This window comes from Syngnathus typhle, linkage group LG19 (assembly GCF_033458585.1).
Source record: "Syngnathus typhle isolate RoL2023-S1 ecotype Sweden linkage group LG19, RoL_Styp_1.0, whole genome shotgun sequence".
In the NCBI taxonomy this organism is placed as follows: domain Eukaryota; kingdom Metazoa; phylum Chordata; class Actinopteri; order Syngnathiformes; family Syngnathidae; genus Syngnathus; species Syngnathus typhle.
In genome coordinates, this window is record NC_083756.1 from 6,824,010 (window position 1) to 6,851,027 (window position 27,018).

A 27,018-nucleotide genomic window follows, 5' to 3' on the forward strand; every position below is an offset into this window, starting at 1 on the left:
AGAAGAGTTGCGCAATGGCTTGATTTTTATTTTAGTGCAGAACTTACTCAACTGATTTTTTAAAATTACATTAATAATGTTAACGTGAACACAGCTTGTAGCTTTACTGGATCCGTCTGAATATTCATCTCATTTATTCATTTTACACAAGTAATAAATGTTAATGCACAAGTGGTGGGAAAGTAAAGTTCACTTCTCATAACTCGTGCTCAACCTTCAGGTTGCTTCTTTGTCAAAATGCAGCCCACTTTGCATCACGACGGTGAGGAATTTAGATTTGCATTTGTGATGTGGCCATTTGCGCTTCCACATTTGTATTTGTGCTGTGGAATTTGAATTTCCAATGTGCTCTCTGCTACTGCGGATTGAGAATATAGTTTGGAGCCAAATCAAAAGCATCTAGAAGACAATTTATCAGGACTGCCATGGGTAATATGATCCCAGGGGGATTCCAACAGGATTAGATTTGGTTTCACTGTTCAATCATACGAGTGGGATGGGAATAAATGTACCCGGGTGTGGGCACGATCAGGAATGTCATGCATTCCTATGCAGTACTGTAAAAATAAACAGCTTGATTGTCAACCAATGGTTGTGTTGGAATGCTGACAACGCAGTTATGCTTTCTTATTTCTTAGCCTTGAATGATTTGTTTTGGCAAACATTTCAAAAGGACACAAGCTCTTTAAGTGAAACCACATGATTTTATTGTTGTCACAAATGTCTCACTTGCATGGGCAATCATGAACATTTCCAAGCATTGCCCAGTAAAAACCTTAACAGGAAACATTAACGGAATGTGAAAACGTTAGCAAGCAAGATGTACAGTCAACCAACATGTGAAACAACAGTTGACGCTGAGGCCAAGAAACACCAAGCTGGCTGCTTTTTCGTTTAAGCTGTTGGAAAATACAATAAAAGCAACGACCACAAAAAATATATGTGGTTCCATATCTTGAATACTACAGATTCAAAGTAGGTAAGAAGTTAAAGGGACTTATTATTAAAATTTACAAATAGTTGGGAGTTACTGCCCCCAATCAAGTGTGAAATCCAACAACCAAGTTCCGTAATTTCTGGACTATAAACTGCACCAGCTAAAACTCGGGGAAAATCCTATTTTGTTCATATATAAACCGCAGAATGTTTTAATCTTTAATTTCCATATGTAAAAGAATATGCACAAATGATACAAAATCATAAAAATCATAAAAAAAATCCATTAGATAAGCCACACTGGACAATAAGACGCAAAGTTTAAAGCTTGTGGAAAAAAGTAGCAGTTTATAGTCCGGAAAATACGTCTTAGTAATAACCAATTTTTAAAAATGTTTTCTGAATTTTTGGCATAACGATATGGCTAATTTACAAAATACCCAACCATAGTTTTTCTGCCTGTCTTCACAGCGAGCCAGACGAACCTGTCTTATTTAAGTGCTTTCAGTTTTGATTTTCTCCTATTGATTAATTTACTGTATAGCTATAAATATATATACATATAATATATTCTTTGACGTTTAAAAAAGTACATAAATAAATAAACAACATCATGGCACATTAGAGCAAAGCCTTTGTAACAATGTTTTTGCTTATCTTAAGAATTTATGCCATATATAGCAAAGTGGCATAATCAGCATACATGATAGCAACATCAAAATATGTCAATAAATATATTTCACATTTAAGATAGCAACAGTGGTTTAACAAAGACTGAATTCAACAATACATTTGTCTTACATTCACACAGGCTGCAAAGTTAATCGGCTGTTTGCAGAATTACTCCATGAAAAATGATTTTGTTGCACAGTAAGGGACAAAATACAGAGCCTGTTTCTTGCTGAACTATTAAATATTCTTTTGCGAATCAATATGTTACTCCTCATAAGTCCATTGTGGGTTATTTTCACGGACCGGCCTTTATATAAATATATAAATAAATAATAAATACATAAAAAAACCACATAAAATAAATAAAAAATAAAACTCACCACTAAGTATCTGCTCCACAGCTTTGCGGGCTCGACTGGGGAAACATGTTACGTGACCGGGACGAGCGTCTTGATCTGAATTCATTGATCGTCGATAAAAAAAACTGTTTCTCTGTCCACGGCTTGGTGGTTGGGGACCTCTGGTATAAAGCACTTGACAAGGCCAGACATAAACAACAAACAATAAGATACGCAGCAACTGGGTGAGACGGACAACAACCAAACAAGGACTGAAAGGAAAAAGAGAACTAAATAGAAACAAACTGATGAGAAAACAAGGAGCACCTGAAGAAGGTACGAAGGGTTGGAGGGAGCTGATTGGTTAACACAAGGGCTCAGGTGAGCAAGCACAAGACCGACATTGACCTCATGACCTCTTTGTAGTCCATCTTTTTTGCACCAAAGGCTCTGGATTTTGTTCCTTCTCCACAAAGTAATGATTTCATGATCCAGTGGAAAACAATACAATCGTTAAACAATATACAAATGCAAAAAAGTATTGCGTGCTTGCTTTGAAGCTTTTACACGATATGGACAAAAATATTAGAACAACTGAGGCTTCATGAGCACTTGAGCATTCATACGCAAGGAACCTAAACTGCCTAAATTGTCCCAATACTTTTGTCCATGCGTTTTTAAGACCTCAGGAGAATTATTCTATAATAACAAATGAAATTGCTATAGCTTTCTATTTTTCTGGACTCTTAGTCATCCAAGAAAATTGCACATCCTTATATTGTATGATTGTTAAAGCGCAGCGACAAACATTTGAACTATTTTGCTTTTTTTTTTTAGCCCAAAGCAATATTGAAACATATCACAAAAGTCAGATGAATATTGGCAACACGGCATGTTTAACACTTAGAATACACGATTTATGTCTTCCTCGTTATTCATTTTTAGTGAACTCGCCTGCCTCCCAGCGAAGGGCCATGGCACTCTTGCGTCTTCCTGCGGCGTAGCCTTCCGGAAACTGACAAAGACAAATCATCATTTATTATGACCAACATTGACAAATCTGTTTTCCCTTTTTTTTTATTGCGATCTCAATAATGTTGAGGAATAAATCATCAAACTTACTCTATGATCGCAGGATAAAGTTGAACGATCCATTTTGGGTGTTTTCATTGGCGATGATGGCGACGACTTGCACTTCATTGGCAGACAAGCTAAAAAAAAAAAGTCATTGAATTTAAGCAGGAAAAAAAAAAAAGATAATTTATGGACAAATAATTTACCTGGATTATCCAGTGACAAAGTACCCAAATTGTTTGTCAGCATCCTTTTATCACCGAACCTGCCTTTTCCGTAAAGATTTGCCCTTTCTTTCCTCAGCTCTTCCTCTCTTTGCTTCATCAATTGTATCTCTTCATCCACCAATGACATTGTGCTTCGTGACCTGAGCTTGAAAAAGGGGTTGCTCATGAACATTTTCTCTTGGGGCTCACAGACTTTGTTGAGTGAAAAGTCTGAAGCGCTTCGAATAATCAGATTGGACGTCTCTAAAATGATCAGATTTGAACCGCTATCCTCGGAGCACCATTCGCCGTGCCTGGGACTGGAATGGAAATCACTGCTTGGATCAAGAATGATAACGTTGGTTTCATTTTTTAGCGGTTCTTTTGTTGGAGAGGACGTGATGATGAATGAGGGGGTCAGCGGAGTGCTAATGGATCTTGGCATTCCTTGGGATGGGCTGCTAAAGTGAGCATCCACAGACTTGCCCATAGAGGACAGAGCTCTCTCCTTTCGGAATTTCTCCTCTCTTTCCATCGATATACGAATCTCCCTTTCAACTCGTGTTTCGAAATCATCATTCGGAGATCTGTAACTGGAATCGTCCAGGCCGGAATCTTCTGAACACGGGCTGAATTGTGTATAATCTCCAAGTAGAGTCAAGTTTTCCAGATCTTGAGATTTCCTGTTAGTTCTTTCGATGTTTCGGACCGGTGTGTACATGCAATTGTGGCTGCAATGGAAATTGGGTTGTCGGGTTGAAGGGATGACAACCTTGTTTTGGGTTTGTTCTTCCATTGCCCGCCACTGCTTACGAGCCAATTGGAAGTCGACGTGCTCCGTGCTAACATTCTCGCTCGTCGTTTCTTGTATCACGCAGAAGTCTTTGGGTAGCTTCCTGTTTGGATCTGACAAGTTCGGGGAGATTTGTTCCTGAGTGTTGTGATTATTACTATCATCTTTGCCGTTTTCATTTTCATCTTCGGAGATTTTCGACAGACCTTGGAGACTCAGAGAGATACATTTCACATCTTGTGGGGGTGTAGGACAAGATGAGGTGTCTGGCTGTTCTAGCACTTCTACAACCTCCGGAACGTCGAGTTGGACTTCGTCGTAGTGGTCGTTTTCTTGGTCTTGGTCGTCAATCACTTCGACTTTCTGCACAAAGAGCTCCTGTGCGCTTAACTGAAGACTGTCCAGATAGGAGTCATCATCTTCTTTATTTATAGAAGAAGAAAATATCGTTCTCCACTTTTCATCTGTGTCACTATCCGAGGAAGCGGCGGCAATTTCCACTCGTAAGCATTCATCCACTTCATCGGGGTCAAGATAACGTCCGGATTCGTTTGATATATCCGACAGAGCATCTTCTGGAATGTTCTGCTCGAGCAATATTTCTTCAGGAATTGGCGATTCCAAAAGGTTTTCAGGGACTTCCGTGTCCCCCTCGTCATCTACCACCAAACTGTGATAGGCATAACTACAAGGTTCATCTTCCTCATCCAGGAATTGCGGTAGATCCGTAGATTGCTCCAGGTATGCGTCTTGTTCCACCTCTAATGTTTCTTCTATTTCAAGAGGCCTCAATGGATCGAAACCTGTCTGTAGTACACAGTGCTCTTCTAATTCCTCCTCTTGTTCTGTTGCTTCCTGTATCTTACAATGAGCCTCATTTTCATAAACACTTTCAGCACTGGAGAGGGTATCAGACACAGAAGAAGTGATGGACTCATTTCTTTTGAGCTCATCATGTTCTTCTTCCAATGGTATGACTTCCTTCTCATCTTGGACCGGTATGTCATCGCTAACAACCGTTTCAGGGCAATCGGGCAACACACTGGTTAGAAGATCGGTTGAGATGTTGGTCGAAATTGATTCATTGTTGGAATCCGACGGGTCTGTGTTAATACTGATTTGCTCATGATCAATATTGATATCAGTTGCAGTGACTTCCTCACTGTTGTCCATCTCCACTTCTGGTAGCTCAGTGGTTTCCATAGTAACAATGTTGTGATTCTCTGAATTGCCGGAACCTTCGTCTAGTTCTTGCCCATGGGATTCTTCTGTCTCGGAATTAGCTTTCTGTATAAATCAAGAAAGAGAAGAGTTTTGTGAAAATCTTTCTGCACAACCTTGGATAGAATTATTTTGTAGACATGAATTTCTCTAGGAAGGCAAAGAAAGACTTCTGGCGGAGAAGGAGGGGGTGGCGACGGAGGTGTTTGTTTGTGCGCCGGGGTTCATGTGTGGGTGTGTGTGATGAGGAAAGAGAGGAGATGTTGCTGCATCTTTATTTCCTTTAAGTGGGTTATCCACAGAAAGACAAAATGGATCACAAGTATGAAGGCAGCAGAATTTGATGCATTACATTTCTCGTTACGTAAGACACCAGGACTGCGTCTGCCTCCCACACATTGTCGGAGGGTCACAGCGGATGTATCCCGGAGCACTCATTATTCATTATAGATGCACTTTGCCTCACACTAACTCCTGGCTAGTGCACCCTAACATAGAAACACTCCAAGGTAGTTGCAGTTGCATTGTTTTTTGATTAGAAATACGAATGACTTGAAAAAAAAATGGAGATTTTTAAGGCAATGCTCATTAAAAAGAGAAGCTGTTTGTTTTTTTTCTTCGAAAGTTATAAATCATAAAAAAAAAAAGAAACAAATAAAATAAATCAATATGAAAATATAGATTGACTTAATATCAGATTAAACGTTATGTATCATTGGATTATCTGCAAACAAGCAACACAAACATAAATTCCTCCCTCTGTTATAATCCACAGTGTTGATTTTATTTAATGGCAACTTGTTATTTTCACATGTACAAGGAAGTAACAACGTTGCCAAACGTCACTTTGTCTAACTTCTATGACGAGTACACTAACAAGACAGCAGAACAAGTGTGAAAGTCTGGCATTATTTCTAATCGTCTTGTTTTTTTCCCCCTGCCATTTTCGCCCAACTGGTCGATCACAGATGAAGGAAGCTTGGATTGAATTCAAGTGACACATTTACATACACTCACACAACAAAACAACCTGCAAGGACACACACGTGTAACGGACTGAGTCGCCATGGTAACCATTAGCGGTGACACTTCACTTCTCATCCGCCACCTCCTCCTCCACCACCCACTCACTAACTCATCAGTGGACTGTAGCTGAGGAGTAATACTGTGGTCAGGTTGCGATCATAATTCACCGCTTTTAAATGACAAACGGAAGAGCTGTTATGATTTCCTTGTGAACAAAATACCCAAACAAAACACCTACATGTTTATTTTTCCAAGTCATGCAAAGTCCCTCACCAATGAATGACGCCGCAGATGGCAACAAACAAAATCACGGGGGACAGTTGCATTCCACAAATCACACAAAATATTACCTATAATATGTAGGAAACTCACCCCAGAGCAGACCAATGACTAGATAAAATTTTGGGGACATGGGTTCAGCATTCTGGTTAGTCAAATTGAGGAAGACCTGAAGTGAAGCGCAAAAAGCCCTCTGAGCCGCTTCTCTCAGAAGTATCTTCTACCACAGCTTGATGGAAATTGTACTTGCATAATGTGTGTGAAGTAAGCAAGCTGCACAGCATAAAAGAGAGGACTAAGTATCAACACCGCTGAGACAACTCAATTAGAAAAAGTCTCTTTCCATTTTCTGCCTTGGAGCTGTTGCTAGGATTGTTGCTGCAATACATTTTGTTGTCCTATTTTCAAAACTTTACATATTTCAATGGTCATGGTAACATTCATTTAATATACACTTGAGTAGAAATTTTAAAACAGTGTGGTATATTCCCTTATGCAGCAATAATATATTCTCTCTATCAGGAGCCACTTGATTAATGTGTAGCTCATACTAAAATTAATTCAGATTCAAAGAGCGCTGGAAAAATGCCCTTCATGAAATATATGAAAAGAAAAAAATAATAAAATATAATAGTTATTTCAATGCCCTATTGTCAGGTAACACAATGTATTTCCCGAAATCAAGAAAAACAGCAAACTCATGAATAATCAATCTAAAAAAAAATTGCTGATCTGATCATTAATTTCCTGTATTTTTTTTTCTCCACCTCAAACAGAATGCAGTCACTGCAGAAATCACTCTAAGATTCTTCTCACACATGCAGCCTGCGTCAGCACACCGTCAGGTCTATCTGCAAACCTCAATGCAGGCGGTCCTGCTACATATTTCACACCGGATGGAGACTCTTACAAAATCAAACCCTGAAAAACTTTTTTTTTTTTCAATTTGTGTGTGCGTTGATGGACCTACCTGAGACAGAGTAGCAGGCTCATGCACAAGACTGCTCTGTTTCCAAGAGCAGCATCATACTAACAGTTCTGCCTGGCTTCTGCAGCCACTGATTGGATGGCTAGTGAAATGGGTGTAAGAAAGGCGACCAATACTCGGCTTCCATTGATGAACACAAGGAAAAGCCGATTCCATTTTGTGCTCACACATACACACACACACACACAACTCCTCAGAGGAACCACCTGCCTCATTTGCACCACTTAAGAAAACATGATTTAATGACATTGGTGTTACAAAAGCTAATCAGCGGAAAAATTAGACTGCAGGGTATTTTGAAATTTTTAAGGATCTATAAATATACAGTGAACTTTATAAGATGTGAGAAAATTGCTTTTGAGGCAAGCATTACCCACGATTCCTAAAAGTGAATCATTAGTTAAGTGTATTTGTTAAAAAAAAAAGAAGCAGAATGGTTGTCAACTATATATTTTTTATTGGATAATTAATATGTACTATAAAATAAATAACAAATAACTACATGACCACAAATCTGCTAGTCAGGGCTCCATCAACAACAGCTAATAAGAAGCCCTATGTTCTGTTCTTTCTATTCCAGAAAGTAATCATACAGACATGAACCCAAAGTCCCAGCTCTTTCAGGTTTTTGTATTGCAAGAAATTGCACTTAGATAACTCTACCCTTGATACTAGAATTACAATTGAAATGCCACCTCCAGCTCTCCCCCACCCTTCTCTGTTTCTCATTACGCAACAAAAACACACAAAAAAGAACGGGAAAGCAACCAGGGACAAGCTCTTTGCAGAAGAAATAGAAAAACGGAGTGTTCTAATTCACACACCAGAGTTTAGAAATCTGAAGGTGTTTAGTTTTTTTTTTTTTTATTAGCTGAATAATAAAACTGTGCATTTAATGCTGGACTAATTCATTAGTTAAAATTTCAGTCGTGATTGCTCACAAACTCTTTTTAAACTCTGTTTCCTGACTTGTGGATGAATGTCGGCCTATGCAGACCTAAATGATTCCAGTTTGTGTTATCATCTCTACTCATACATTTGTAGATTTTTGCGACTTGAGGTTGGAATATTTTGCTTTTGTATCCTTCGGGGTGGTACGAGACGATCTCCCCGTTGTTTTTCGTTCCGATATAATCGGCTTCATCCTCATCGTCACCGCATCCCACCGTCACCAGTTCCGCTTGGAAATCCGTATCGTCCTCATCCAAAGCGTTTTCGTAGCCCATGAAAATCATAGTGATGGGTGTTGAGTCCAGCTCTCCTGTTTGGTTGTTGAAAAGATTTGTCGAAGCAAAACTCTCTGGTTTTGTTTTGCCTGAACTCTCTAGCAAAGAATCCACGTTATGGCCAGGCACCAAAGTCCTACTTTTATCTGTGCTAACAAGCTGTAAAGGCATTGGCTTCTCTCCCGACCTGACTTTGACTGTGACAACAGGTTCTTGTTTAAGACTGTTCACAGGTTTTTTGTTATCTTGTGCAGTTTTCGCACAAATCCGCGGACTCAGAGTTTCAGATCGGTTTTGAATGCGATCATCGCACACCATCATTTCTTCTTCATTTAAGGATTGGGCAGGGGTAGTTCGTTCTACTTGTTCTTGAGTAAGCTGGGTGGATGATATGGAAGGCATTTGGCCTTTTGGTAGCACTTGCGCTTTATTCGGAGGCTTCGATCCGGAGTAAGCAACTGAATAGACGGGTTGATGATAAAGCAGATCACGAGGTACATTCTCATCTGTGGCCTGTCGTAGAAGCTCATCTACCTGTTTGGATGTCATTTCATCATCTACATCAGGGTTTAAAGCATATATCGATTTGCGTCCATCATCGTACACCTTTAAACCTCTCTCCTGGATGTTTTCAGGGCTAATGGTTGCTGTGGAGACCACTTGACTTGTTCCTGTTCTCTTATCATGCTCCACACTGATCTCCATTGCAAATGTTGCTGAAAAGCACAAAATGAGGGTCTTAGATGTTTTGTTTGAACTACCGATACACTGGTGGCCTTGAGATACAAGGGGCATGATTTAGAAATCTCTGCATGTTTAATGTCTGTGACCGTATTTGATTCTTTACCACTTTTTGGACTCGGACTTTTTGCTGGTGTCCTCGGGGAAAGTAATGGAATTTCTGGGGGGCATAATGAAGAATGGTGGGTCGCATCTGAGAAAAAAATAAAATCAGCAACTGAAAAGAATAAATGATTTAAGAGAAGGCATTTATTGACTATATTTCAAGTGCAAGGCCGCATTGTAAAGAAAACTACAATTGGTAAAAATCAGGAATGTCAGATGTAGTTGGTTTAGTTGATTTGTTTATTTATTTCTTTTTAGTTGCAAGTACCATTGAGTCTGGATTTATTTGAACGATTATGCAAAAATCCCCCAGCAGTCATGATGAAATAAATGTTCAGGCATTAAAACACCATATGCAATAAATCCAAATCAAGCTGTTAGTCATTTTAGACATTATGAATTACTCAAGAACAATTATCTAACAATTAATGAGAAGCTCATTGACAACAATTTTATAAAAGATTTTATAAATCCTCACACTTGCTATGTTATCTACAATCAAACCAATCGCATCACACAGACACACTATTAACCTTGGTGTCTTATTTACCTGTGTGGAAGTCCGCACTTAACTCCTACATTTGAAGACAGAGTACTTGAATATCAAAATAATGAGGGAAGTAAGCAGTCCCACATCACAGGAGAAACAATAGTCAATTAAAAATATTTTTTTGTGCTAAGCAAGATCAACATCAGTTAATTGCACTCTCTTGGAATCCCGACATACAACAACCGAAAAGTAAATCATGCATATATTAAACTATGCTCACTACACACCCATCGTGTAAGTAAATGATTTAAGTAGATCAGAAAGAGAAAATGCAAAACTAGGTCAAAAAGTACACAAAAAAAAACAAAATGGTTGTTAACTCTCTGTATTGGCCATGGCGTCCCGCAGGGGTCAATGCTTGAACCACACTCTGTTGAGTTACACTCTTATGCAGATGACACAACTTTCATTATCAAGTCAATTTCAGGCGTGCCATAAAGAGATCTATACGCCAGACAAGTAATTCATTCTGAAGTCAGATAAAATTCTACTTATATTCCTTGGCTCGTTAGACCTTAGAGGTAAGGTAATTTGCATTTCACAAACGAGAAGTGTCAAGGAAAGCATTTTCTCACTTGCGCAACATAAATAATTCAGATTGCTTGCAGCTATTTGATACAGAAAAAAAAAAAAACAAGAGCATGATTTTGTGATATAGTGTGTAATTCATAAAGTAACAGGCAGGCAAACTTTGTAATCCTTAAAGAGCACAACTACTTTTTTCAGCTTTAGGTTACCTCATTGATTTTTCAACTGAAGGATACCAACGTATGAGATTTTTTGGGGGTAATCAATGATGGTATTTTTTTTTCTCACTGTAATTTACTACTTTGAAATCCAATGTTTCCTGTCACAGTACTCCGATAATGAGTGTCAGATATGATGAATCATTTAATTATAATGGCTGTTATGATTGTTATTGCCAAAACAAAAATATAGTTCATAACATTCTGTTATCAGCAGCAAAACAAACAAGCAATCAATAACACAAACTCATTATTTTGTTCTTTCAGCCTACCTTGATAATGTCCTCGGGTGTCCTCTCCACTTCTTTTAATCGCTTCAGAACAAATTCCTCATTGGCAGAAATGTTGAGCTCCTCTGTTTCTAAGGCCTCAATCTCTTTTTCTATCCTAATGAACAAAACAATAATTGTTTTAATAACATCCCACAAGAAAAATATTTCATGTAAATTATTTTTTTTTCCTCTTTCACCGTCTCTTACCAAACTCCCCAATTTTATCTGTGGATGCACCGAACGCAAACACGGATTCAAAACAGTGTGACAAAGATTTCTTAAAGTTCTGTTCTATAAAGAAAAGGCCATATGCAGTATTTTCTGGATTGAAAAACCAAGCTTGTCTGATCTGGGCCACATCTCACGGGGCTGGGTGGGTGTGGGGCAAAGGCTAGGCAGGGAAGAAACTGCTTATTAGTCTTTTTGGTCTAGATTGAAATTTCTTGGCTTAGGGGGGGTAGAACAGGGAATGTTCAGGATGATAACATTTTGTACTCTTCACCTGGTAACAGCCACATAACAACATCTGAAAGAAATTATTTTGTGCCCCATCACATCATCAGTACTTAAAGTCCTGAGTCTGCTTGTCTTCAGCAATCTGTTCTTTGGCTTTCATTTTTAGAAGCTTCCTTCTGGGAAAACAGCCATGCTGTAGTACATGATTTTTTTTCCACCCTACATATTTTTGTTTGCTGATTAAATCCCACAGCAGAGAGCAGATCTTGGTAAGCAGGAGGCAGCTTTATCACCTTTTTTGTGGCATCCCAGACCTTTACTAGCTTGCTCACTTCAGCATACATGGGGGGATTTGGGTCGTATCTGGCTGGAAAGGTTTTCATCACAGCCAGATCATCTGTGCAATTGGCAGTGTATCTCACCAGTTTTTTTTTTTTGGATCTTCTGGTGTATTCAGAAAAAACAAGCACCACGATACTCCAGATGGCAGAAAGGTAAGTGACTGTCTAAATGAACAAGCAATGGGAAAAATGTGTGGTGTGTTTGGGAATGAGCTATTTAAAGGAGTAGTGCGGTTACTTTTCAATGTTGCTTTGCAGCTCATCGCTTTGTTGCTGTTCATCCTGAACCTGAAGCCTCATTGCCTCCTGCTCCTCCTCAGATTGTTGACCATCCATCAACCATTGCTCCCTCAGAGACTTTTTCTGTTAATACAATGAAGAAAGATTCTTACACTTGGAGTAAATAAAAAATTATAGAAATTAAAGGAAAATATTTCAAATAAATGTGTCACCTTTATGTATTGGAGTTTGAGTTTTTCCTCCTCTAGCTCTCTTCTTTTCTTGGCAATATGTTCCTGGATCCTCCTTTTGTCCTGTGGAGGAAAGTGAAACCAAATGTTTACACCTGTTGTGTTCTTGTCAGGTCAAAGTCTTCAACCTTGAGGTGACAGCTGAAAACTGACTGCCATAAATAACCCCAAAAATGATCTACCTTTTGTGTGAGCGTACAACTTTGAATTTTCTAAACTGTTAAGGCTATTAAAATAAAGCATGTTTGTTTCAATGATGCAAAGGATGTTGTTGGGATATTCTAGCCTGAAATTAGCTCCCGGATTCAGGATCGGCGTGGCGCTACGTGCCAGGGAAAGGAGATCTCTTTAATTTCATCTCCTCGTATTTATAGACCTGTCTGACATTGACTGTGTTAAAGATACCGTTGTCTGTAACCACTGACGACTAAACCACCAAAATCCTCTCATAGTCTTTGAGCAAGACGTTGAGTTTTACTTCACAATCTATCATTTAATAATATTTTTGGAATCATTTCACAATTATTGCTAAATTAATGTATTTTGAGATACGCGACAATTGTCAGTATTGACAAAAACATTTGATATTAAATTTTGTGTGCAAATAAATATTGTACATATATTCCCTTTCCTTCTTCCCTACCAGGAAAATGTTCTGCATGTCCATGACACCACCTTTCCGAAGGTACACCTACATGTTTATTTTTAGTCCTTATTTTCTGGCTGCGTCATGAATCCTCGCTGTGTTATTAATCATACAGCTGATACACGAGGATAAGTACCGAGCAAAACAGAATAACAGACAGCAAATATATTTGTAGTTTTTACCGTAATTGCTTGAAGACGTTCCTTTAGCAGGTCTGTTTCTTCCATGATGGGCTTCAAGACAATGATTTATCTGAAAGAGAATTTTAAATTATGAGTGAATTATTTGCTGTAATTTGGACACTAATCTGTCCGTCCATCCATCCACACTTTTGGAGTATTTTAAAACAGGAGTCTTTTAATGTCGTCGTTTTACTATCTACTGTTCATCAATAGGTCAAGCTAAGCTGCTGAAAAATGAACGAGAATTGTATTTGTTGTTGCACGTAAAGGTCACGCCGCCGTTTGCTTGTCCACCTGTTGGCACCACGGCAGTTTGATCCAACGGCGCTAAAAATACTAAGGCTGCTTGGCTAGCAGTGAGACGACACAGTGAGACAACGGCTTACAACATATTGGTCATAAAAAACATAAATTGCCTATTCAACGCATTGACTAATTGTTTGTTCTGTAAATGTGATGCAAACCAATTAAGTACACCGATTCATTACATGTAATCTGTGAAGAAAGTTTGAGTAAAGCTCAGGTATTTTTATCTCTGGTTGAACTGTCCGTGATCTTAGGCTGTCTCCGATACGTGTGACGTGACCCCAATACCTCCCTGTCTGCCTTTCCATTCAGCCAAGGTCCTCCTTATTTGTAATCCCCGCCGTCCCTTCCTTAATCTGATCTGTGATGGATTAACTGCTCACACATTAGCTCAACAGCACAGGTCTCGACCAACATGTTTTTTTTCTTGAGTTCTCTGTTGCGTCCTCCTCCAGTCAAAACATGTGTATTTGATATCAGTGCATGTATGAAAGTGTAGAAAATGGATTTATTTCTCGTGCACGTCACATTCACTATGGATCTCGGTGAACAACTTTCCCTTTTGCATTTGGGAGAATTTACAGATACGAAGGTTGATCATGTCAAGAGACAATTAAGGTAACAATGATTTAATTGAATATAAAAAAAGAGCATTTTACTTATCTACAATCAAACAATATTGCTTTACTTCCCTCATGAGTCTAACGACATTTCCACATTTATAGCCCAATCATCCATTTATAGCCCAATCATCCATTTTCTGTTCCGTACAAGCGCCAAATATTCACGCAGAGGATTTTGCAGCCCGAAAACTAGGATTTTCTACATATAATTTATTATCATTTTTTTAAATTCCAGAATATTGTTGCTATAGTGACACATCAGTTGCTGCCTAAATGTGAATGTGTGGGTGTATGTGTGGGTGTATGTGTGTGTGTGTGCACGCGTGCTTGTGTTTGTTCACAGGGTGATTCAAATTAGTTAGTTGGAGTTAAAACTGAGATGCCACAAACTATGATTTAAGTAAATCAAAATATAAGACTCAAAATACCCTCAGGCTTCAATCCACGGGCTCTCAAGTCATAAACATTTGCTCTATATTATCACTTTGATTGTCAAAATGTAATTTTGTAGTTGCAAAAAATTGTGAGGTCTACTCACCCACTACTTTGTGTGTCCCTCAACAGAAGATCACAGTTCAAGTCAATCTTACAGCGTATCCAACATCATAACAGTGTCTCCAATTGTGTTGCGTGGATTGTGTAGGCTGAGAGAAGCATGCAGCTCGGAAGGCAACCCCACCTCTCTCTCTCTTGCACTCTCTCTCTCACTCTCCCTCTCTCGCGCGCTCTTTCTCCTGAAATATATACAGCATGAGCCGCCTGAAGCAAACCAAAAAGTTAGTTATATCCAGACTTTAATATTCTGACTGGGACTTTTACTTCATTATATATTTAAAAAAAAAAAAAAAAAGCTTTCTGTGCGCTGTTTTAGAAGCGCTGTCCCACTTTGCAGCATAACGGATGGGTTTTTGTTACCATAGCAACATGACCCACTCAAATTTGTACAAGATTACCAACCAGAGCACGGAGGAGGAACTGACTCAAACTGTATGTCTAAAGAATTACATTTCTTGCTTTTATATCTCCAGCAAGTCTGACATTTTGGAAAACATAGCATCTCAGGTGCTTACGTAAATTTAGATGATTGAATTGAGATTTGCATTATTCTATTTACTAACTGGGATATGGAAAAAAAAAATCAGATTTACATTGTGAATGATTAAATATTTAAAAGTCACATCAAGCTGATAAATAGGTTGTAACTGAGATAAAGCAAGTCAAATCCTTCTTAAACAATTAATTGTTCTATTCGCTGCATTAACGTGACGGCATCCTTTAAATACCACTGACTCGATTTTTGTGCCACATTTTTCGTCTCCAGTTGCCTTAGTGTTATGATATATTATATTATGAATGATCATGCATTATAATTTAACGTGGTGCTGCAAAGCTGGAGCTGTGTGTGTATAAATGTGGCACTTAATATTTTGTATATGAGCATGACAACTCAAAATTGAACTAAATAAGAAGATCCAGCACACTGACTGTTTTATTAACAAACTTTAATCATTTAGACAATGCACAATTCATCAACTACCCTGATCAGCGTGCTCAGTTGAGTAAATTGGATTGCTTAAATACATATTTTTCTAAATTCACTAAATTTGGTGTTATAAAAACAGACAATATATATTTATTATTAGAACCATTGATAGCAAACATATAAAAGTACTATTGATGAAATATTTTTCTCCTTTTTAAACTCAGCTCAGGATGACGATATTTTTTTTTTCACGGTGCATAGAATTCATACAGCTCATCACAGTCTCAAAAAACAAACATTTATTACACAACCAGTGGCAACACAAGACAATTCATGCAGAGAGCATTAATTCACAGTTTTCCCCCATTTGATGCACATCAACTCTCGTCTCTTCTTCATGACACACATTTTATTCATATTCACCAAAACCAGAATCCAGAGAGGAGCAGTAATGGGACTCGTGACACCGAAGTGCATTTTCCTTCTCGTCAATAAAAAATGACAGATCAGGCAATGAAGGTGCTTTCAGTCGCTGACAGCACCAATGGAAAAAGGGTTTTAGGATTGCATTTAATATTTTAGTCAATTTATGTTGGACAGTATGATGGTACTTTTTTTTTTCTTTGGAGGTACACATTGCAAAAGATATAACCACTCGTTTAGAGCATCCATCATTTGCCATCATAGATTTTTTTAAAGGCTCTGATAAATAATTTTGCAAGATGTTTAAAAAAAAAAAAAAACGGTTCAGCTGACTTTCAGTTTCTGAAAAAAAATCACACCATTCTCTACATTTTCATACAAACCTTAACCTGCTTTGGTTTTGTCTTTTCTATTCTGTCTCACATGATCTCACACTGAAATATTTAGTTTTCTCACTAGCGTGTCCTCTCCCAACAAACACAGAAAACTCAATTGTTGCTTGGACAATAAATTGTAAAACATAGAGTTTGGATTAAAAATAAAGCTGGCTCAACCTTACATACTACATAGTGTATATTAGTGACACAAGTTTCATTTGGCTTGCATCGAGAACCAAATGTTGAGAAATTGAGAAAAACATTCATATTGATGTTCGACATAATTTGTCTTGTTTTGGAAAAAAAAAAGTAAAACAACACAAATTAATTTATACTTAATTCAGAGTCATGTGCCTGGTACACATCAAGCTAGACCGACCGATAAGTCCTAACAGTAAACTAAATTGAGATTGTATAAAAGTTTGTATTGTGAACACGGTCAAATCGTTGTTTGAAATTGTAGAAAATACGGTGCCGGTAAAACCTGCTACGACCGAGGACAGTCCTTGTCAGATGGCGCTACAAAAAGAGAAACCACAAATAATTAACTGAATGTTACGCCAAACAAACCATGCAGATTAGATAATCAAATGTACAATATGGTAAAGATTTGCTATATTTAACCCTTTTCTATTTTCAGAAAAGAGGAAAAATCCTGGGGTTGGATATATTTTCACGGAATAATTTACTGGAATGTAATAAGTTTTATTTTCTTTCATCACTGTCCAGCACAGCAACACTTTGTAAGCCACTTTTGTCCTGTACTTTGGTCAGTTCCCGAAACAATAAAACCCGTCCTTAATACGCCCCCAAATCAAATATGGGTATCAAAAAGACAACAATACAGCTACACTAACACATCCACAGTAAATATGAATATTAAACTCAGGAATATTATTTATTATAACGATATGTTAGTCGGGCAGCAGTCGTACCTTTTTTTTTTCCAGTTTGTATTTCTCATTTTAGGATGAGTAAAATAAAATGGAAAACCCAAAATAACACAAGGATTTTTGAGTGATGGCATCTACAGCAGTATTGGATAGTCATACATAATGATATTTAGTATTGCATCTGTAAATGTAGGCAACGGAAAATAAATTAAAATATACACACTGTACATAATTCCTTTTTCATTTTAGGGGGGGGAAGGCACCCTGAAACATTTTTCTGCAAGCTGAGTCGTAAAAATCGGAATTATGCTTCGACGTAATGGTTATTACTATTTTTACTGACCTTAATAATGTCCACAAACAATGTCTGTAAAAACCAAACGACTCTCTGATGGAAGTGGATGGCTATTACCAGAAAATATTCAAATGTTATGTGATAAATATATATTTTTTTTTTTCCTAAAAAACAACCTCATCTAATTATACTAACGCATTGGATATAATGATATGGTCCTACAGCATATAGTACAAGGGAGAGTAAACACTTTCAGTGCAAGTGACAGCTTATTTGATTTCAAAGCTACAGAAGGAATACTAAGCACACTTATGGTTCAAAGTTATCGTTGTTTGCTTGTTTTTACTTTGTACATAGATTTTCATGACAATGTATTTTCTAAGATAATATCTTCTGGTATAGCACCCTTCATCAAAAACAACAACCTTGTCGGAACTGCTCTCACAAACATCGACGTCATTTCTTTGCAGTATTCAAATTCTGAAAAGCATGTATTTTTATTTTAATACTGTCTTTTTTTTGGATTCATAAAACGTACAGAGCTGTTTAAAAAAAAATCCATCGACACCACTGGTAAATCACAGATCATAAAATAAGTGTCCTTGGTGGCTACAAAGTACACAGTGATTATTTTTGTCAACACCTAAAAGATTGTGCTTTGTTTACAAAAATCTCATGCTACGTAAATCATTTTGAATGGTATATATAATGATTGGTAATATTGTGTAAGAATGCAATTTGCTCGTACTGTTCATTTTCACGCTAAAAATTTCAACGGAACGATATAAACAGTGTGACATTGCTTTTTTTATTGGTTAGCGAAGGGAGCAAGAATGTCGATAGGAAGACTGTTGACCGGAGTTGTGAGTGCAACACAACGAGCAAAAATGTCCTTCACGATCTACTAGGCTACAATATATATTTTATTTCGATGTCCTTTGCATGTGTATCTTGAAGGATGTCATGCTAAATGCATGTATGTTAAACCAAAGGCAGGTTTAAACAGTCAGCCATTTAATTGTTGACTAGCTCCAGTTAAGTCGCCATATAAGCTCCAGCCTGATTATTTTTTCCATTTATCAGGTGGAGCGGCTCAAGGGAGATTGTCATGGCACCGCACCAAGACTTTACTGAAACTTAGTTCCTGTGTTTGGCAACCGCACCAAAGGGGAGGAGAAAAAACGACTTTGATTAAACAAATCATGCTTCATGATCACATATGGGCCTGAATCCATCAGTCACTCTGTGCATTATTCCTTATTAGGTATGGATGCTCCCTTGTAGAAAACATTCCGGGTGATATCCGGACTGCTTCCTCTCTCTGGAATCAGGATGACATTGTGGCCTTTTCGTCGTAGTGTGGATTCTCGACTGGAGGCCACCGAGGGTATTTCTGAAGCGGTGTCTCCAGATCCGGCCCCACTAACATCTCCCGGAGTGACTCTAATAGTAGACAGGCTCTGATTATGGAGCTTCTGCTCTGGTTGGCTTGTATGAACAGTAACGGTAGGCGGGGTGACAGAGGTGGTATAAGTACGCTTCCTGTCAATCGAACCTTCTCGTACCGAGTCTGAGCTTTCGGAGTCTCTGTTCAGATCGTTGAGATCGAAGGATTGCCTCAAACTCCCGCTTCCTGCGCTCCCCTGCCCTACGACAGCTCCATTGCCGTGATCCAGAGATCGCCACCGCCACGATCCACTTCCATCGTTGGAAGGAGCTTGGATGACCGGTTTGTTGTTTTCAGGGTGTGCTTCTATTCGGACGATCGCTCCGGTGCTGCCTGAGACACTTCCTGCGGTACTGCCCAGAGAACTGGGTCCTGTGGTGCTACCCGGATCCTTGTCAGGATTAAGAGCTCTGTAGTGAGCCAAGCTCTGGGAACCTGCGACAGTGCTGCTTTCATCCAAGCTTTTGGAATGGGTCTGAAGGAGCCCTTGCTGTTTCGACATAGCGATCACTTGCATGATTCGAGGCTGGGCTTTCTTCCCATCGTCGTTAGTCCTGCAAATCGCCGTCTTCTCAGCAGCCCTTTGCCAATTTCCCTGAACTGTGCCATCTACTGAAGAAAGACTATCTTCTCCTCCTGCTTTTGGGGAGGTATTGTGGTAATTTTCATGTGATTCTTCCGGAATGTGGACCAGTTGTGAAGACCCAGGTCTCGGTTGCATCAACATTCTGGTTCCTCCCGTTATACCGCTGCAGTTACTCGGCAAAGTGGTACTTGCTCCTGTGGCCAGTTTGGACAAATATGCGTGAGCTTCAAAACTTGCCTCCAGACCCATTGCCGACGGTTCGGAGCTGGATCGGACCTCCATGCTGCCGTGGTGGTGAGGATGCTGAGAGGGCTGAACAGGTAAGTCTGCTGAAGGGGGGAAACAATCAGGTACCTGGAGAGTGCATTTATGGTTGTTTTTACTTTTCCACTGTGACAAAAGCTGCTTTGATCGGCTCGAATCCATGGAGGCGTGGTGAAGGGTCGCAGCGTGACGTCTGGCCGCTTCCTCGTACGCCGCTATGGCCTGCGGTGTGTGGACGCGAGGGAGAGTATGGCTAAAGGTCACTACGGTCTCTTTGCTGCGCGGGCTGTGGGACGAGAGCCCATCCGCATCCCTGCCTGAGCACTTCAAGCTATCGTCGCCCTTCTGTTGCGGAAGACCCCGATGCAGAAGGCCTTCAGATTGGGAGGCGGGCAGGCCGGGTTCCACCGATGCGCTGGCTTTCATTTGCAGGTGATGAAGGACTGCCTCTTGGCTAATGTGTGGTAAGGAGCAGGTGGGGCAGTGAGGCTGGGAAGGGAGGGTACTGTTCTGCTCTTCACTTGGGAGGAAATTTCCAACTGCATACAAACCCTGGCAACACATCAAAATATTTCACATAGGAGTATTCGACATTGAGTAGCTTGTCAGAACCATTACTAACACTGCCAGCATATCAAAAACTGGATTGGCTGAAAGTAAAACTCTTAAAAGGATGAAGCAAAGTCTATTTTTTTTTCCAAATGCGTGTTTTAATCTCTTTCCAGAGAGAAGCTGGATACTCGCAAAAAAGAAACTAATAAACAGGATTGCAGAGACTTACATAATGAACACGTGCAGCACACATTAAGCTCTAAAAATGTCATTTGGAAAAATAGATAATAGGACTTTTGTCTGGCAGAACTATTCCTGCAGTGACAAATTTACCTTTATACTTATTAAAACAAAACATTTATTGGGGTAATCGTCATTCCTTTACGTTTTTTCATGGCGATTTCTGCAAAAAGGTTCATCATAAAACAAAGCGAGTGGTGACCTAAGACTTTTGCATGAGTATTTTTATTTTATAAATATTTTTATAAAACCTAGGAAGACTCACCAGGTAGACAGCAATGGCTCCACCAAGCAGAAATCCCAGATAGACATCAATGGCATGGTTCTTGTACTGAATAATCCGAGTCAGACCACAAATAATAGCGCAGATGATGAAGGAGAAGACCAGCAAGGGCTTGAGCAATTTGGATGAGTCTGTCAGTGTGCTGTTGAAGTACATCTGTTGACACAATCACTTATGTTCATTCTGATTATATTAAACATTCAAAACAGCCAATGGGGGGAAATTTTATATTTGCATGTGTACAAACTCACCGAAACATAGACAGCTGCAAAAGATGCCAGAGTAGCGTGCTGGGATGGGAATGATTTTCTGCAAAGGACACAAAGATAATTCAATGCAAATCATTTTTAAAGTGATTTTAATTAGTCATGATTTCAAGCTGACCTGCCCCGGTTTATTGCGACAGCATCCACCCCGGAGCAGATATCGTCCATGATGTAAGGGTTCTGCTCACAGCTGATGTTTAGAGTTGTGTAGTTGGGTTTACAAACTGTGAGGAAGTAGGGGGCTGGGTAGCCCGTCATCAGCTGGAGGATGTCCGTGATGAGGGCGGTCGCACAAAGACCAAATGCATGAACGCCTGCGGAAAAATCACAAGTGTCAACCTGAAAAGTAAAAACATAAACCAACAGCGTACGAAGAACCATACCAATAAAACGAATCGCTCGCCGAATGAAAGAGTTGAAGTTGCAGCCAGCTGCGTTGATGTTCGCCTCTGCTCCAGAGCGGCTTTTTCTTCGAGAAAGACAACAGAACAGGATGGCCTCCCCGATCATGATCTGTAACACACTTGGTTAGTCAACACGGATCTGGATAAAATTTCGAAAAATGGGATGATGCTTAATAAGCAAGCCAGTAATGATTTGACTGGTGTCATACCGTGATGGCAGGTCCTGCAAAAGCCAAGCTAAGCAGCATCAGCAAGGGGATGACCTCATGATTAGGGTCAACGTAAGGTAGGCTCAGACTGCGGTCATGACAGTTAAAGCCAGACTTCACTGGCTTGAACAAATCTGTCCATTCCAGGAAGTACAAGCTGACCATAGACGACACCAGGATAGGCAGCTAGAAAAGAAACACAACAGAGGCGGAACATTGAAGGCATAAAATGCCCGGACAAAAATGTCAAGAGGATAAATATAAGGTTACCGAGGTGCTAAGTGCTACAAATGTTCTCCATAACGTTATGCTTCAATGACAAAAGTAATTTGATTTGATAATATGGCTAGAGGCATGGAAATTAGATTTAGATTAGATTGATTGAAGTCACCATGTGGAATTTAATTCCATTTTATGTACAAGCTGAATTACAGCTACCTTGCTGCATTTTTTGTAGATGGCCTTTTCCATGCTCAGAATGTTCATTCACTGTTTTGATGGTAATTCGTTTGAAGTGCTCCATTCCCCAGGTGCTGAGGTGTGGGTGTATTTATGTGGACCTGAATGTTTACTAAACCCCGCATGACTTGTTTTCTTTCAGTCTTTCTTCAGTTTGCATCTTCTGGGGGTAGTTGATAAAGTTTTCCATGAACAGAAGACTGTGATCCAATTCACCGATTAATTGACAAAATAATCGACAGATTAATCGACGAGACAAATAATAGTAAAATTCAAATAATGGTAAAATTCTACATCATCCTAGCTGTGTATCTAAACTTGATGACATTAAAAGCTAAAATCTCATCAATATTCATACTTTGATGTTAAATTCAAATGTTCTAGTATACAGCAAAATAATCGGCTTCCTTGTACTGCTCACTTTTCTCCATAAATTGTATCCTCACACTGCAACAAGTCATTGAAATAAATGTTCATTTAAACCCATGAAATGTTTACCATCATCTTCTGACTGGCAATTATGTGGATAGCAATCGACGTGTATGAGAAGAGCAAACGAGCAGTTCAACGCGTTTGTGTCAGCCTTTCAGTGATTGCAAGGGGAGATCAGAGAAAAGACACTGGCATTTGAATAATAGATGTGTAAAAATGGAAATGGGACTCCATTGGGCCTTGACTAGAAGGCAGGGATAGATGTTTACCTCTCAAAACTTTGTTCCGTATCGATCCATTTATATTCCTCTCAAAACATGCAGTCGAAATGATTAAAAAAAAACAATCGAATTCAATTTAAGTTCATACGTGATTACAGCAGGATGCTGAAGATGTACAGGCCGACCAAATATTTTGTATCAAAAGATTTAATAGAGCGATTGGGATGAATTAGAATTCATGGCATCAAACGACAGAGTTCCGAGAGAATGATGCGAATGAGAATGAGGAAACAGTTGCTCATCTGTAAGGACTGCTACTACAGAGAAAGCTTTCATGGAAAGACGCTAGTTTATATCCTGAGTACTTTTGATGTGCTCATGAGCAATTCTTTACGCTACACGAACTCATTAAAAAAGAAAACGAAAGCTTCAAATCAGTTTGAACCACTCCTACATTTTCTCTTCTAATATTGCCTAATTTATCATGCACTGTATTGATGGTTCAACTAACCTAAATTGAGTTTCTATCTCCCATACTAACCTCCTTAACGGACTTGCTTACATTGTTTTTTTTTTCAGTCACTGCATCCTAAATCTGGTTGATCTCACTTTAACAATACTTTAGAAGTCCCAGGACTCCCCCGGTGCAAATGGGTTTCCTCGAGGCTCTGTTTTCCTTTTTTAATCATCCTCCCACTCAGGCAAATCCTCAGAAAATGTGTTGGAGAAATGATGCTTCAGTGTTACACAAATGACACACATTACAATCAATAAAAGTGAGCATGGCTTCTATTTACAGTTATATAGGATATACAGTTATAGATACAAATATGATATAAATATATATGAAAGAGGATTGAGCTGAATCGTCTATGATCGCCTAAGCTCTCTGTCAACTAGTGACCGACTTAAGAATTAGCTGGAGTGGGTATCATTTTATGTGCAAGTGGTATAATTCACCAAGCAGAACTTTCAGCACTGACCTCATTTTGATAAGGCTACTGCTTCTTGCAAAACAATACAAGGCAAGGATACTTAAGCAATTGCCTACTAAACCCTCAAATCTAAGAGTTCTTATTTTACACGTCTTTGCCAACCAAAGGAGAAGATATAGGAAAGCCCCTTTGTGTGAAATATAAGCAAAAGAGTCATGCAACATCTATCGTACAGCGTTAGAGGCAAATCTATAATATATGACAGCAGTTAGATTGTCGAGCCACGGGCCACTGGTGAATTAGAGCATGCATAAATTGTCAAGCTGGAGAAGAGAGGCAGTCACCACAAGCTACAGTACATGATTTTTTTTTTCTAACTTGGTTGTTTTACCATCAGATTTGAAGTGAAAGCAATTCAATTGAAGTATGCATTGTGGCTTTCTGCTCTTGTGGGAAACTTTTCATTGGGAGGTGGGGGGGACGACATTACACTTATGTTTGCACTCAAAGTGGACTCATGACCGAAACCACGTGTGTAGATTACATATCAATAAATAATGAAACATATTTAACTGATCGATCGACTTTTTCAAAATGATTTTAGAATGAATGTTTACTGTTTATATTTAAACATCACATCATCTAAATATGAAAGGGAACAAATATTCTCGATTCTGCTGACTTTAAATGCATTTTGTAAGAATGATGAAAAAGTAAATATGTCCTATTGGCTCATATCATTTCAAAGTGCATAAAAAATGATACCCTCCCCCCAGCATCCTCTACCTGGCCTTGACTTTGACACTTGTGCCCTCGACTCATGTTTAATCCATTCGTGTTTCTATTTTTGACTGAAATGTAATTTTCTGCAAATGCCGATGAGTCCCTAATGAACAGTTTGGCTTTTTCTTTTCTTTTTTATGCCGCTGCAACATAAACTTAATCTTATATTTTACCACAGAATTGATGTTATTTTTTGTCAGGTCTAGAAACAGCAGGTCATTTAATTTCGACGTTACTGTGCGTAAAATCTGGACGATTTTTTATTTGACCTACATAAGCCAAATGATGGCACACGCTTTTCAATGTATACATAATCCAATGAACAAATGCATTGACCCACCTCAACGAAATAGAAACAGGGGAGCAGGCTGACACTGTCCTTGGTTTGAATTCCTTTTTCTCTTGCAGACATGGCCAGACCTCCAGACATCGACACGGATCCGAGATGAGGCACGGATGGCTCTGCTTGCCGATCAGGAGCGCTCCATGCCCTTATTTCTACATGCAAGCTCTGAACGTATCTTCCATATGCTGCAAAATGCCAAATCAGCCTGCAAACCTTTCTTTTTGCTTTTTTCGCTTTTATATATTATCTTTTCTGAATGAATATTATCTAGCTAGAGGTTCAGTTCCATGCATGTTCTACGCTGGAAAGCAAGCAGAGCACGGACGCGGTGACAGGAGGATCACCAGAAGGCGCATGCGCACTGGATCTAATTTTACAGCATGTTTCACTTGGCGATGGGAAGGTTGAAAATTTAATACGTGTCTTACTAATTTACTTAATAACCTCCATTAGGGGAAAAACAGTCGACTCAGCACTCCTTTCAATTGCGTCATCATGCATGACCAGGATCTTACATCCACATTTGTGTGCTGCACAGACAAAAAGTTCTACTTTCACCTCAAATCAAGGTGTTCACTAATAAAGTCCTTAAAATCACGATTACGTGGTTCTGATTGACTTTTTACCTGAGTTAATAATCTCAATGTTTTTGCTGTAATTGCTAAGAACATACAATATGATGCACAATGGGGGACTTTTTGCAAAACAACTCAAAGAGATCATGTGAGAGCATCACAGAATTTGGAAACACATGAGACACTTGTTGAAGGTTCCATGTGTGGTGATTTTCTTTTTTTGGAAATGCCAAGTTACTTTTTGAAAAAGTGCGGTGTGCTGTGTTTCCCCCAGATGGCACTAATGCCTAGTGGATGGAGCAAACGGGGGGATTCTGACTATACATGATTTAAAAAATAAAAATAAAATTCCGTTTCCAATATAACATGATAAACATGTCAGGTACCTTATGAAAGATCATCAAGCCAAATAATGGGTGGTCTTTTCCTCATCATTATTTTTATTTGCATTTTATCAGGAATTGCAAATAAAAAAAATAAAATTGTATAGGCACATTAAACCTTGTGGAGTGCACCAAGGCTAAAAAAAGTAGTGATTTTGAAAATCTTATTTTGAATCATCTTCATTATTAAAGTGTCCTCGCTGAACGTTGACATTCAGTGGAAACAGCTAAAAAAGGAGCATCTTGTATCATGGGATGTTTATTTGAACACAAATGATGCAGCCACAAGGCAAAATCAGGCTGTCTTCAGCGTTCGGGTTGTTGCCATGGTGACTGTGAAGTGCTTGCTATAGTGGATGGATGGAGTGTTTATGCGTGTTGACAAGAAAAGGGTTAAAAGTGATCACTGTTGTTAGGTTAAGGTGAAAATCTCATCTTTTGCACTCAGAAGTAATTGATCACATTTTATTATGTCCGTTTTTTTCCGCAATTGTGTACCAATCGATAGAAATAATTGAATGATTAAATTAAGATATTATCCAGTGTAAATAGTTGTTTTACATTAAATAATAAAACAATTATTTGTCTGTTTTTCTGGGTTGGTCACGAGACATAAACAATAAGGGTATGTTGGGCGCTAATGCCCGTCGACAGTAGAGGGCGCTAGAATATCAAAATGTTCTTATATGGATCAAGATGGGTGGAATAATCTCCTTAGAATTGTTATTCCAGCAAAGCAATATTTCTCAGAATAATTTGAAGTATTTGCAGCCTACTAGGAAGTAACTTCCTTTTTTTAAACCTCAATATTGGAAGAAAAAAATTAATTTGAGGTCGTGTCATGAGACAATAGCACATAAACAATAAATGAGTTCTTCAACATCACTAAGTGCAGTGTTAAAAGGCTTTTAGACTTATGTGAAATTACTTATGGCCTTGACTAACATCTCAAAATCTAATTCATC

The 27,018-nt window shown here is 38.8% G+C and overlaps 2 protein-coding genes across 4 annotated transcripts; both read right to left on the bottom strand.

The window, feature by feature from the left end:
* Positions 1-709: 709 nt before the first annotated feature.
* On the bottom strand, positions 710-14,873 carry palmdb (palmdelphin b). Of its 2 annotated transcripts, none has more exons than XM_061266244.1 (8): positions 14,736-14,873; positions 13,269-13,338; positions 12,423-12,503; positions 12,209-12,333; positions 11,174-11,288; positions 3,227-5,306; positions 3,069-3,157; positions 710-2,961 (listed from the first exon to the last, which is right to left on the bottom strand). In XM_061266244.1, the coding sequence occupies exons 2-8, from the start codon at positions 13,311-13,313 to the stop codon at positions 2,878-2,880; spliced, it is 2,619 nt and encodes an 872-aa protein (XP_061122228.1). In that variant the 5' UTR covers positions 13,314-13,338; positions 14,736-14,873; the 3' UTR covers positions 710-2,877. The 2 variants fall into 2 exon arrangements, with proteins under 2 accessions (XP_061122228.1, XP_061122229.1); XM_061266245.1 differs by lacking the exons at positions 710-2,961; positions 3,069-3,157; positions 3,227-5,306 and adding exons at positions 7,968-9,475; positions 9,607-9,693; positions 10,156-10,180.
* Positions 14,874-17,891: 3,018 nt separating this feature from the next.
* LOC133143791 (phospholipid phosphatase-related protein type 4) lies at positions 17,892-25,406 on the bottom strand. Of its 2 annotated transcripts, XM_061265957.1 has the most exons (9): positions 25,090-25,406; positions 21,920-22,105; positions 21,690-21,819; positions 21,425-21,620; positions 21,292-21,349; positions 21,023-21,196; positions 19,500-20,517; positions 19,189-19,436; positions 17,892-19,146 (listed from the first exon to the last, which is right to left on the bottom strand). In XM_061265957.1, the coding sequence occupies exons 1-9, from the start codon at positions 25,177-25,179 to the stop codon at positions 18,919-18,921; spliced, it is 2,328 nt and encodes a 775-aa protein (XP_061121941.1). In that variant the 5' UTR covers positions 25,180-25,406; the 3' UTR covers positions 17,892-18,918. The 2 variants fall into 2 exon arrangements, with proteins under 2 accessions (XP_061121941.1, XP_061121942.1); XM_061265958.1 differs by lacking the exon at positions 21,023-21,196.
* Positions 25,407-27,018: the final 1,612 nt, after the last annotated feature.

Coding starts and splice junctions, on each gene's coding strand:
- palmdb (XM_061266244.1), bottom strand. CDS start 13,313: ATGGAAGAAACAGACCTGCTAAAGGAACGTCTTCAAGCAATTACG. Junction 3,158..3,226: donor TTTGTCACTGGATAATCCAG/GTAAATTATTTG, acceptor TTTTTTTTTTAG/CTTGTCTGCCAATGAAGTGC. Junction 2,962..3,068: donor CTTTATCCTGCGATCATAGA/GTAAGTTTGATG, acceptor TGTCTTTGTCAG/TTTCCGGAAGGCTACGCCGC.
- LOC133143791 (XM_061265957.1), bottom strand. CDS start 25,179: ATGTCTGGAGGTCTGGCCATGTCTGCAAGAGAAAAAGGAATTCAAACC. Junction 22,106..25,089: donor CCTGTTTCTATTTCGTTGAG/GTGGGTCAATGC, acceptor TTTCTTTTCTAG/CTGCCTATCCTGGTGTCGTC. Junction 21,820..21,919: donor TTGCAGGACCTGCCATCACG/GTATGACACCAG, acceptor AGTGTGTTACAG/ATCATGATCGGGGAGGCCAT.